This window comes from Micromys minutus (assembly GCF_963924665.1).
Source record: "Micromys minutus genome assembly, chromosome: 10".
In the NCBI taxonomy this organism is placed as follows: Eukaryota; Metazoa; Chordata; class Mammalia; order Rodentia; family Muridae; genus Micromys; species Micromys minutus.
Genome location: NC_137979.1, coordinates 36,010,060 through 36,022,364, shown reverse-complemented (window position 1 = coordinate 36,022,364; position 12,305 = coordinate 36,010,060). Strand labels below are relative to the sequence as shown.

At 56.7% G+C, this 12,305-nt stretch overlaps 1 protein-coding gene across 1 annotated transcript; it reads right to left on the bottom strand.

Moving 5' to 3' along the window:
• Positions 1 to 1,844: 1,844 nt before the first annotated feature.
• Positions 1,845 to 10,630, bottom strand: TBX2 (T-box transcription factor 2). The gene is made up of 7 exons (XM_080923830.1): positions 9,988 to 10,630; positions 8,637 to 8,904; positions 7,688 to 7,834; positions 6,515 to 6,591; positions 6,251 to 6,414; positions 5,164 to 5,801; positions 1,845 to 3,073 (listed from the first exon to the last, which is right to left on the bottom strand). Exons 1-7 carry the CDS (start codon positions 10,380 to 10,382, stop codon positions 2,627 to 2,629), a joined length of 2,136 nt encoding a protein of 711 aa, XP_080779956.1. The 5' UTR covers positions 10,383 to 10,630; the 3' UTR covers positions 1,845 to 2,626.
• Positions 10,631 to 12,305: the final 1,675 nt, after the last annotated feature.

The following is a 12,305-nucleotide window of genomic DNA, read 5'->3' as shown; positions in this document are numbered from 1 at the left end:
TGGTGTCTTAATTGGGCCTGGGAGTGGCCAGGCCTTTGTCTGGGACCAGGACCAGCCTATCGGCCGCAGGATTCCCCAAGCCGCACTTGGCCTTGCGGCTGGGGCCCAGCGGAGCACTGAGGTGGCAATCCCGGGAGGGGTGTAAGCCCTAAAGCAAGAGGGCGGGAGGACTCTGCAAACTGCGCGGCAGGATCTGAAACTGCACCCCACCGAAGTTGCTGCGGCCTTGCCCACCCCCTCATGTGCTGCCCCCTGGTGTCCGCAGGCCGAGGGGGACCCACAGCCCAACTCCCAGCATTAGTTCCTGGTTGAAAGCGAGAGGCCCTGTAAGAAGCCAGTGCACACCCTGCTCTGTGAATTTTGCGGGGCGTTTCAACCCAAAGCGACTTCGAATAAACGCAGAGATATTTTATGCGAAGTGGGGAGGGACTTTCCTAGTAGTTCCCGTTTGGTTCGTGGACCACATTGCCGCAGAACCACAGCTCACCTAGGGTTGGGATGAAACCGAGACACACACACACACACACACACACACACACACACACACGCTCCTCCACAGTCTCTTCCCCTCAGTCCAGGGAAACTTGAGGCAGCCCTCTCCCAGGAAGAGTTGGACAAAGTTTTTTCCTTTCAAGTGTGTTAGCCCAGAAAGGTGACCCGAGCATTTGGAGTTCCTGAAACCTTCAAACCTACCTACATCGTCAGCCTCCTCTTCAATCACTATTCCTGATGTCCCTGGGCGAGTGAGAAACCGTACGCCCACAGAGGCACACAGTGCCTAACAAGGCAACCTTTTTGGGTTGGACACCAAAACCTCCTAGGCTCAAAGGGATGAAGACCGGACACTCAAGACCCAGGGACATGTTGAGGTAGTCAGCTCCCCCTTTACTGCTTTGGTTGGGGACTGAGGCACCTGGCACCACGATGCGGTTATCATCTGGAGAGAAATGGATGGGGAAACCTAGCTCTTCTTAACAAAGGGTCTTAGGGACGCACCAGTCCAATGGGACCGGTGGGAAACAGTGGGACTCCCTTGAAAGTCGCCAGCAAGTTGAGGCAAAGAGGGGAATGACCTGCACTCTCACCCCAGAAAATAAATGGGCTCTAAGGAGGGGTGTTTAAAGTGAGACTTCCCAGCAGCCTGAATGATTCCAGAAGGCAGAGTGTTGGGACAGAATTCTGGAGTCCGTGGTATTGAAGAAAGATGGCCACTAGCTCGGTCCCCAACACACACACACACACACACACACACACACACACACACACATCACGCAAGGAAAAAGTGAAAAGACCAGGGCTCAGTTTCCCAGATCATGTACCCAGGAAGGTTGAAAGGGGGGTGATGAGCGGGTCCACAGTGTCCTTAGAAAGGGAGTCTGGAGTCCAGGCCACTCTGCTGCGCTTCGCCTGGAGTGGCAGGAGCCGCGGTCACACAGAGTGGCCAGCAGAGGGAGCCCGAGCCGCAGGCCTGGGTCGCTGGGGCTGCGGAGCGGAGTGGCGCCTCCAGGCCCCGCCGAGCCCCGCACCGACGCCGGGGCCTCGCGGCTCGGCACGCGGCTGGGCTGAGCAGCCGTCGTCGCCGAGGTGCAGCTGCGGGCCAGATCGGGGCGCCCATGTCCCCGCCTCAGTCCCTTCTTGAGCGCCCACAGAGCCCCAGTCCCGCGCGGCCCACAGAGCGCACAGCGCGGGTCACTTCGCATGGTAGCGTTTTTTATTATTTTTCTCGCTTCGTTCTCCCTCTGGAGCAAAAAGTGAAAACCTGAGGTGGGGCCCGTGGGCCGGGCGGGCAAAACCGAGGCGCAGAGGCTGAGGGACCCGCGGGGTGGGCCTTCCCTGGGGAACGGTGCCTCCCCCACTCCCAGCAGTCAAGGATCCTGGGGCCCTGTACAATATAGATGCTCATGTAAAATGAAAAAAAAATTAAATGCTATGAGTTAATCTCTAAATATATGTACACAGCAATGTACACCTTCGAATAAATTAATACGAATTTGTATCTTCTGGGAACCTTAAAGCTTATTTACACAAATTACCATTTATTTCATAAATATCTTTTGCCCCCTGGGGACTCAAAGCAGAAGTGCAACTTCCTCCGCTAACCCAGAAGTGGAAGTAGGAATGGCGCCTGTCTTTTGTGGGGTCGAGGTGGAAGGACCAACAGAACAGGACTCCTCCTAGCCCAAGTCTACACTCCCTGGCTCCAGCATCCTCCGCGCCGATTTCTCAGGACATTCAGACCCAAGGCCAGGGATCCTGGGATACTTTCCGAAGCGAACGCCTCTACCCTATGCACCTTCTGGCTTCCAAAGGGACCTCTGGAAAGAGGCCACCCCCACAGTGTTGAAAGAGGGAGGTGCCCTGGTAGTTGACTCTGGAACAGAAATCTGCATCAAATCCAGGGGCTCCAGAGCGACTGTGTTCAGGGTAGACGGATTCCTCATTTAGACCCCAGGGTAGCGGCCCAGACCCCCGACTTGCCACGCGAGGCTCTAGTCTGACCGCTGAAGCCTGCTTTTGCTTCTTTATTTAAATAAATACCCATTCTGTGCTGTACACGGCCCAAACAGCCGAGGCAGAGAGCCCAGCCCGGGAGGCTCGTGTGGCAGCGCAGCAGCCAAGCAGCCCCTCACTTGGGCGACTCCCGGCCGGGGGAGAGGGCTCGCTGGCTCTCTAGCCCACTCACCAGTCTCTGGATGCTCTGCAGTTCACTGGCCGCCTCTTTGGCTGAGCCGCTGGGCGATAGGGCCCCGCGGGATGGGCCCCCCACTTTTCGGAGAGCCAGCTCAGGTAGTGGACTGGGCTCACGGCTATTTCCGCCCTTGGAGCCCTCCGCCGCCAGCCCGGTGGTAAGGAGGCTAGTGCTAGGTGGGATGGTGACCGGGATCTGGTAGGGGCTGAAGCGCAGGCGGGGCCGGGCACTGCCCAGAAATGGGCTCCGTGATAGGGAACCAGCGGCTGCGGCGGCGGCAGCTGCAGCGCTGGTGGCGGGTAAAGCGGAGGCGGCTGCGGCCGCTGCTGCCATGTAAGTGTACGGGTAGGGGAAGAGGCCTCCGAAAGTGGGCATTGGGATTCCCTGGAAGAAACAGAAGGCAAGAAGAGTTAGGCATCTGCCTGAAGTGTCTTCAAAGATGGTAACCTGAATACTACAATTAGACAACCCTTGCCCTATTCATTTAGGCTATAAACCAGAATTCACATAGCTATAAAACCTCGGGCTCACACGAGGAGATGAGCCAGGGTGCCAGGGTCAAACCCAGTGAGTGTGTCCATTACCTAGGGTGACTTGCAAAGGCCTGGAGTCTCCCTGCTCTGCTGTTTGGTACAGTAGGAGGAAGAGAATGGGTTGGCTGAACTAGTATGGTTGAAGGCCTAGAGAGAGGAGCCAAGGCAGGCATGGGGCCAGGTGGCAAGCAGGCGGCTGAGACTGTCACATGAGGTTCTACTCATTGAGGACAGCGGTTCTCCCATGCCTTCTGTCTGCAGGTCCCATGCTGTGGCAGGAACAGGGGTTTGGAAAGCAGGACGGTCAAGCTTCTTGCTTGCCTGTCCAGGGGTCTCCTGCCTCAGCCAGGATCAGGTCATAAGTGACAACCAGTTCATAAACTGGCCCCGAACGTTTGACAAAGAGCTGGCAGCTTCTGTGGCAGCTGAGGACAGAGTGCAGGCTTTGCTGGTGGCCAGCAGAGCAGCCAGGAAACCCAGGACACAGGGCACTGGGTTCAGGAGGCCCCGATTTGAGATCGTCTGACCTTTGAGATAATAGCTTATGTCCTAGACTGCGTGCCTCTGGGGGGGGGGCTCCGACAGCGTTAGGGACAGAGAAAGCTCAAGTCCTGCTGCAAACGGGGAAGGGGGGGGGGACGGAGAAGCAGCTGAGCCTGTAGGAATAGAACAGCTTGCTAGCCCTGCTGTGTGCTTCAGACCTGGCGCCTCAGGTTGAGAGGAGGGGAGGAAACTTTCCCAAAATTCGGCTTTACCTGACAAACAATTACAGCCTTACCACCTAACAGTTATACCAACTGACTTCTCCTGAGCTCTGACGTACTCTTCCCTGGATTTGCACCTACTGACCAGGCCATAGCCAGAAGCCCCAGGCTTCCCCATGTCCTCTGTAATGAGGGAAAGAGGGATTCACAGCCACAGAAAGCCACGGGTGCAGCTCAATCCTCCAGTCTAAAGTCACAGGAATTCGGGTGTCACAGACATTGCACATACCCAATTTTTGAGCTTTGCTCAAAACTCATTTCAGAACACCCCCCCACACACACACACACTTTACACACATTCACTTCTGAACCAAAGCCATTTTCTCAAAAATCTAAACTCCTGTTTTCCTTCCCTGGAGATATGATCTCAAGGGTTCAATTTGCCAGAAACCTCAGAGGAAGAAACCGAAGGAGGGGATTCCAAATCTTTCCGCAGGGAATATTCCACCCAAGTAACTAAAGAGGTTGCTCTGCGCATCCGATCTCCTTATTATGCCTCTGGCCACATCTTCATAAACTCTCCCCTGGGAATTTAGAATTTCAGTAGACGTTGTGGGGGAGCTAAGTCCCCCTCCCTGAATGTGACCGGAGAGTTAGGGACTTAGAGTAGGGCAAAGACCACTCTAGTCACTTCTCAGGACTGGCGACTTCCTAGAGGACCTTGAAGGGGCCAGGAATATCTAGGAGGTGAGTCATTTTGGGAGTCAACTATCCAGAAAATAACGCAAAATTCCCTCCTTCGTTCGTCCAGCCTACCGTTTCTCAGAGCCAATCATGAGGTAAAAATACTCTTTTTCAAAAATTTCCTAGGGCCAGAAGAGTGAACCCCATAAAACCCCAAGAGCAACCCTAGTTGGTCATTCTGAAGAGTTTTGAGGTATGTTCTCTCACCCCTCGATGGGGTTACAGAGGAGCAAACAAGTCCGGAGAAGACCAGGGACTTCAGCAAACAAGTCCAGAGAAGACTAAGGTCACATAGGGTTCAGAAGCAATGCCCTGGTTAGCTCATGGGCAAGTTTAATCTCTCAGGACTTAGATGGCTTTTCTGTAGATACCTTTTGGTTTCTCAGAGGATCTGAGTACCTATAACATCTCTCAAGTTCTCTACCCACCTCAGCCACCACCAGCAAGCTGCTGAGCCCCCCTCCTTTGGCTGCCGGCAGACCACAGACCTTACCTGAGATGCCAGCATGTGCTGGGAGAGGTGGAACGGGAAGGGAGTCGCGGTGCTTGCTGCGCTGGCTGCGGGACCCAGCCCGCCGGCGTCCAGCCCTGCTGCGGTTCCGGGCGCAGCGCCTCCGCTATTGCCACCGCCGCCTGCCACCGAGGCTAGCAGATGACCCATGCCCATGGCAGAGAAGGCTCCGGGGCCCATGGCGAACTGTCCTGGGTGCAGGAAGAGGGGCTGGCCAGCTCCCAACGGCCCGAAAAACTGCTGCCCGTGCAGGTGGCTGGAGAAGGCCAGGCCGGGCAGATGACCCGCACCAAGGGGGGACGCACTGTCTGTCTGCACCACCAGCGGTGCCAGGCTGGGCTCCTTGCCCTCGCCCACGTCCTTGCGCCCCTCATCCTTTCTCCGAGCCTCGGCGCGCTCCTTCTCCAGGCTCCGCAGGCTAAACGGACCATCCCCACCGCCCTCCGTCGGTTCCTTGCTGCCCCTCTCCGGGCTGCGCCGCTCCCGGGAGCGTTCGGGTTCGGTCAGGCGAGCGGGGCTGGAGTCGCGCGAAGAGCTGCGGCCCAGGGGCGCTGCGGGGCGCTCCTCGCCGGACCGCTCCGCCTCGTGGTCGCTGTCGGCTGCACACGGCTTCTCCTCGGCTACAAGGAGGGAGGGAGCACGGGTTATCCGGACGCAGCCGGACACCGACAGGTCACCCAGTCCCCCGGAACCTGGACCGGGTCACCGACACTTTAGACAGACCAGCTGTTGGGAAGGTCAAGTTGGGAGAGCTTCTAGGGGCAGCTGCAGGTCACATAAATCAAGACCCCATTCTTACACTGGAAGAAAACGAGCCCCGGAGGAGGTAGTTCATTTCCAACCACATACCCCACAAGAGGTACAGCTCCAAATTCTACCAAATGTTCTGGCTGCCACGGACAGTCCTTGTATGGGAGTACCAGATTGGAAGTTCTAGCCACATTCCGGTAATTTTTACTCAGGCCTCTGAGATTAGCCGATCACAAAGCAAAAGACCGACTTTAAGGGGCACCCCTAGGGGACATTTCTTTGGTCCTTCCCTCCAGACTGAATCAACTCTACCGCTCACCTCGGGCCCGATGTAGGCGTAGAGGGCTGGGCACGGCGCTGGGCGAGGGCGGTGGTTCTCGCACAGGCGGAGGGTCGCAGGAAGAGGCATCGGATTCAGCGCCGTCACGCTCCGGTTTACAGTGCTCCTCGTACAAACGGAGAGTGGGCAGCGTTAGCTGCTTCCTGGGGACCAGCAGAGGGAACGGTCAACCGCCATTGTATCCTCCCCGATTTCTGCGACTGGGGGGGGGGGTACGCAACAGGCCGTTGGCTTGTCTCTCACCTTTTCTCCCGACGGCCGTTCCCGGTGTCCCGGAAGCCCTTGGCAAAAGGATTGTTGTCGATCTTCAGCTGTGTAATCTGCAGGACCGAGGAAGCGGTACTAAGTCAAGACCTGGCTCTCCTAGGCTGGCCGGGGGCACCCCGAGGTCAGCGGCTACTGGCTACACAGTAGAGAGCCTGGGTTGGGGGTGGGGTCGTGCCACCCGCTTGGGATAGCACACAGAGAGGTGAGGCGGGCAGGCAAGCATCTAGGAAAATGACGGGATCTCTGTGTCTCCAATAGCCTTATTCAAGAAATAATCCCTCAACACGCATACACAGGCCCAAGCAAGCAAACAGGCTCACGTAGTCACACTGGTTAAACTATTCTGCACCCGAGCACAGACAAACACTCAAGTCCGCAGGTCCAGGCAAAGTCAAGTCATTGCACTTACAGGCCCAGAAGGGCAAGTTCACAAATAATAAATAAATAAATAAATAAATAAATAAATAAATGAAAATAAACAAGCGCATATAGAATCCAACGAATTCGCTTGTTTCCACATAGAGCTAAAGCACTGCATACAGTGCGCCTGGCCAGGCAGACCTCTGGTTTACAAGGGCACAACCAAAGACAGTGGAACCTTCTCATCTACCTATGATCTCTGAGGGCCTTTTCACCTGAAGGAGAATTCTCTCAGCCTTTCCCAAAGGACCCAGACAAGTGGCTTAGAGGAGCTCACCAGGGCTGTGCCACCTGTCCCACTCTTTGGCTCCCTTGGAGAGTAAAAATTGGACCCTGAGTTCCTAGCATCTGTAGAGCTTGGGCAGATTGCCCCAGGCGCCCTCTTTTCATTTAGATTCCCAGTCCTGAGCCAAGAAATGAACGAATAAAATGTAAAAATGTCAGCGGGAGCCTGAGTCTCTACTAATTGCTAAGTAAACATCCCTACTCCAACTACGGCCCAGCTGTTTGCGTGCCTCAGGGGAGTATGTGTGTCTGTGTGGGTATGAGGGGGAGCCCAGGGGATTTATGTGGGTGCTGCTCTTCTGAATGTGAGTGGGTGGTGAGTACTTGAAGCTCTCTGCAATGCTGTTACTATCAGGTGGGTTTGAATGGAGGGTCGGAGCCTGTAAGTGTTGGGGGATATGGACGGATGTAGGGTCCAAGCCCACCCCCCTACCCCCAGCACACCTTGTCATTCTGGTAGGCAGTGACCGCGATGAAGTCAGTCTCTGGGAAGACATAGGTGCGGAAGGTACTGTATGGGAGCTTCAAGATGTCATTGGCTCGCACGATGTGGAAGCGCGGCTGGTACTTGTGCATGGAGTTCAGGATGGTCTGTGAGGGATGAGAGATTCAGTCCGAAGTTCCCTCCTTGTCCTAAAGCTTTCCGCTGCTATTGGACTGACATACTGACATCTCTTTCCCTATTTTTTTTTTAATGAACCTGCACTTCATTTTATATTTTCTCCTGCTTTTTTCCTTTTCATAGCTACTCTTTCTTTCTCTTACATTGCCCAGTTGGAAAAAAGAAAGGAAACAAAACAGAAACAAGCAAATAAAATCCATCTCCATTATTTGACTTCACTTTTCCCTGGCACTGGGTCCTGAGATACTAAGGAAAGAAAGTTGTGTGTGTGTGTGTGTGTGTGTGTGTGTGTGTGTGTGGACCTTGAGATGTAGAGTTCCTCATTGCTTCCCCTTAATGGAGGAGAGAGTTCCAGAAGGCCCGAGAAGAGCAGATTTAATTTCTGGATTCCCTAGTAAAGGTTAGCTATAGAAGAAAGCCATGTCAGGTTGTCCAAAGTCCACATCTATGAGTTCTTAGCAGGGTGACCTCCAAAGGACCCTGCGGCTTGACCCACGAGCACCTGCCTCTCTCTTGACTCTAGGAGTGGCTCTCAAAATTCTGTCAGACAGGAAGTGAGGTCCATAGCAGCCTACAGCTTTCCACGGACTTTCCTCAGACTTGCAAACCAGGGCTCTGGGAGCCTAGGCCCAGCTCACCTGGGCCACAGAGCAGTGACTAGACAGGGGCACTCTAGGGGCTCAACTGTTGCTCCCCTCGAGGAAGCTTCTAGTCTCCTTCAACCCACCTCAACCCGGCTTCTCAACACCTCCCCACCCTTCTCACACTCACAAAGCCATGCTTGTCAGAAATGTTGTTGGTGAGCTTCAGCTTGTGGAAGGCCACAGGTTTAGCCATCCACTGCTCCCCCGTGGCTGGACTGTCCGGGTGGATGTACATGCGTTTAGGCATCTCGGGGTCGGCTTTGCCTGCCACCATCCACCGCGAGTTGTGAAACTTATAGCGGCAGTCGTCGGCGGCCACAATGTCCATCAGCAGGATGTACTTGGCCTTCTTGTCCAGGCCGCTGACTCGAACCTTGAAGGGGGGGAACATCCGCCTCGGAGGGAGGGAAGGGGGACATGCCATTGGGACCCAGCTTTTCTTTGCCCCTTTACCTTCCCGATGACGTGACACCCAGCCTGATGGTTCCCCATCTACGTTTGTCACAAGTTCGCTCTGCTCTTACCGCTACCAGGAAGAACCAACCCGTGTTTGTTACTCCCAAAACATCTCATTTCTGCCGACCCTGTTTTGTAAAGTCTTGGATCAGTTTTACCCTCAGGTCTGGGAACCTTTCTTTCACTCTGATCTGAGATGAGGATTGATGCTCAGGAAAGGAAACTAGGCCCTTTAGAGGTACCCAGGGTCTTCCTGAACTGCCTAGAAATTTGTAGGAAGGAAATAAACTCTCGGGACAGGGTTTGAAGAAATAAACCAACAAGGTCTTTGTCTTGGGAAACTATTTAGAGCCTTAATCAGGGAACCCTAGCCTAGAATTTCGGGGGAACAGGGTGAACCTGAGGCCTGTGGCTTTCAGAGACTGAAGAGCTGGGAGGATTGGGGATTAGTTTTTCTTCTGGCTTTTAAGGCCTCAAGAGGTGGCGGGTCCAGAGCTCTAAGCTCTAAGGACAAGCAAAGGCTCTCGCCAAGGCCTAGTTGTGGGCTCAACAACCCACTTCCAGAACCAAGTGGTCGGTCTGGAGCTAGCAGGAGGCAGGATGCTAGTCCCACTATGGACTCCCGGTGATCGGAGCGGGGAATCCGGGAAAGGTTCCTTCTCTTAGGAACTTCTAGACCGACCCGAGACAGAAAAGCGAGACCACAACGGGCGAAGGAGACCTGCCGGAGTCCAACCGGGGCTTTGAGACTCAGAACGGTTGGGACTATTCTTTAGGAGCGTTTTTTCGTTTTATTTCAATCGAGAGATGTTTGCTTTTCTTTTTCTGTTTTGATTCGCTCCGGGGCCAAACGAAAAAAATTAAAAAAAAAAAAAAAGTCAGCTTGCTTGTCTGTGGAGAGGAGCGTGGCACCAGGGCCGGAGCAGGGGTGGGGGGGTGCAGAGAGCATCGGCCCGGTGCTGGTGGGTGCTGTCCGGTCCCCGAGCCCGCCCGCCCGCCCGCCGGCCTCGCGGCTGCCCTACCTCCCGGACTTGGTGATGACCATCTCGGTGCCCAGCTTGTGGAACTGATCCCACAGCTCCTTGGCCTCCAGCGTCACCTTGGGATCGTCCTCCACCTCGTCCTCCGGTTCCAGGCTCTTGAGCGAGCGCAGATGCGCGGCGGGCGGGTGCGGGCCGAGTGCCGAGACGTGCAGCCCCGCCTCGGCCGCCGCCGCCGCCGCTGCTGCCGCGGCCGCCGCCCCCGCCAGGCCCGGGTCGGGCAGAGGCTTGGCCAGCGCGCCCGGCGGCAGCGCTAGCGCCGGGAAGAAGGAGGGCTGCGCTGCCGCCAGGAAGGCGGACATGGGGAAGTCGGCGGGCCGTGGCGCGTGGAACGGGTGGTAAGCCATGGCGCTGGCTGCCAGCGCCGGCTCTCTCATCGGGACATCCGGCCCAGGCACCCGGGAGCCGGGGCCGGGGCCGGGGGCGCGCGCCTCGGACCCCCGGCCCGGGCGGCGGCGCGCGCGGAGAACGGACGGCCCGGGCGGCGGGCGCGGCAGCGGCTTCTCCCGGCTCCCCGTCCCGCGCACCTCAAGGGGCGCGGGGCTCTGAACGCGGGGGTGGAGGGGGCTCTGTGCGGGGCTGGGCTGGGCTGGCCGGCTCCGGCGCCGGGGACCACGCGCGACTGGTTAGATCTTGTCCTGATCTCTGGAAAACTGTGACTATCTCACATGTCCTGCCCTGTTCGGATCCCCTGCGCTAACGAGCCAGGCCCCCCTTGATTGCTGATTTTACGCTTTTTGGACCAATTGTGGGTCTCCGGGGGCGGGGTTTTGACAGCTCAGGCCAAGCTCTGGACGGGAGGGGGGGCCAGGGAGAAGGTGTCGGAAGCCTCAGCAGTAAGAAAACATGTCAACAGAATAAAATATTAACCAATGACGGGCCAGCGGGCCCCGAGACCCCTCCCCCTGGCCTGGCCCCCACCTCGCCGCCCGCGCCGGCCGCTGCCTAGGCGAGGGCTGGGAAGCTCAGAGGGCCGATCTGACCCGCCGAAAGGGCCTGAGGCAGGGGGCGCCCGGGTCCCAGGGCCTTGGGGAAGGACCCCTAGCCGCCTGCCGGCCCCAAGTGCAAAGCATTGACACGTTCCGGAGAGGAGAGGGGGCGCCCTTTCCCTCCCGCGCCGGGAGGCCCGGCCGCTCTGGCCTGCGCCCCAGCCTGGCCTCCCACCCCACTCACTCTCGGTCACCGCCCCGGGTCCATGCACTTCGGAGGGAGGCTGCGGGCACTGGAAAGTGAGGCCGGTGGGCGGGCAAGTCAGGAGGTTCGGGCGACCGAGGTCCCGGAGCCGAACTCAGGTGGCCGGAGCGGGTGAGTGGGGAGCCATGGCAGAACCCTGATGGGGCCGGCAGGGGCGGGAGCGGGACGCGGCCTTGCACTGGAGAAATGAAGGGACCCCCCCCCTTCCCCTCACCTGCTCCTCCCCTCATAGACGCAGGAACCTGGGGTTCCAGAAGGGCTCCGGCATTTAGCCTAAAGTAGGTATGTGTCAGGTCCCTAACTCAAAAACCCTCTGGTGAGAGGGAAAATGGATCCTTTGGGCCAGGTAGGTGATCGCACCTTCTGCAGAGCCCAACGCGGTACCGCGCTAGCTGGATCCTAGAACTCAGATTCTCTACAAGAGCCAGAACGAATTTTCGCCGCATCCGGTACTGGAGATGCAAGCCCATCTGTTCCTAAACACCGGCGTCTTTTCTTCTCATCCAGCCACTTCTCTGGAGTTTGTTTCCGTCTTTTGGAAGCTCAGGGCTCCCTACTTCAGGAATGCTGAGTAATGCGGGTGGGAATCGAGGTGTCTGCCAGCATGTATGAACACCCCCCTCGACGATCAGTCTTCGTTTTCTCTCTGGCAACAGCCCCAATGCATCTTCCTCTGTGTGTGTGTGTGTGTGTGTGTGTGTGTGTGTGTGTGTGTGTGTGTAGTTTAGTGTATTTTACATTCAGTGTAGTGCCCTCGGTACACACTGAGAGCCATATTCAGGTGTATCCAAAGTAAAAAGATTATACACTTGCTTATTTAGGGCTGGGGCTCTGACCCTTGTGCTTGTTGGGGAGGGAGGCAGATTATGAACTAGCCACAGTGGACACTCCCAGCCAACCAACCAGTAAAAGCGAATTCTGCCCTGTGTCCGCGTGGTGGGTACCTACATCATCAATGGCGCGGGCAGCTTGTCCCTCCTTACATACACCAGGTCTCCGGCCACTTGGTAGCTGACCTCCCAGAAAGGTGTTTAAAAGCTAGTCGCCCCCGGCAGTACGGGGCTGAGACCAGCAGGAGTCGTTTGGCCTCTACGACCTTTCCCCCT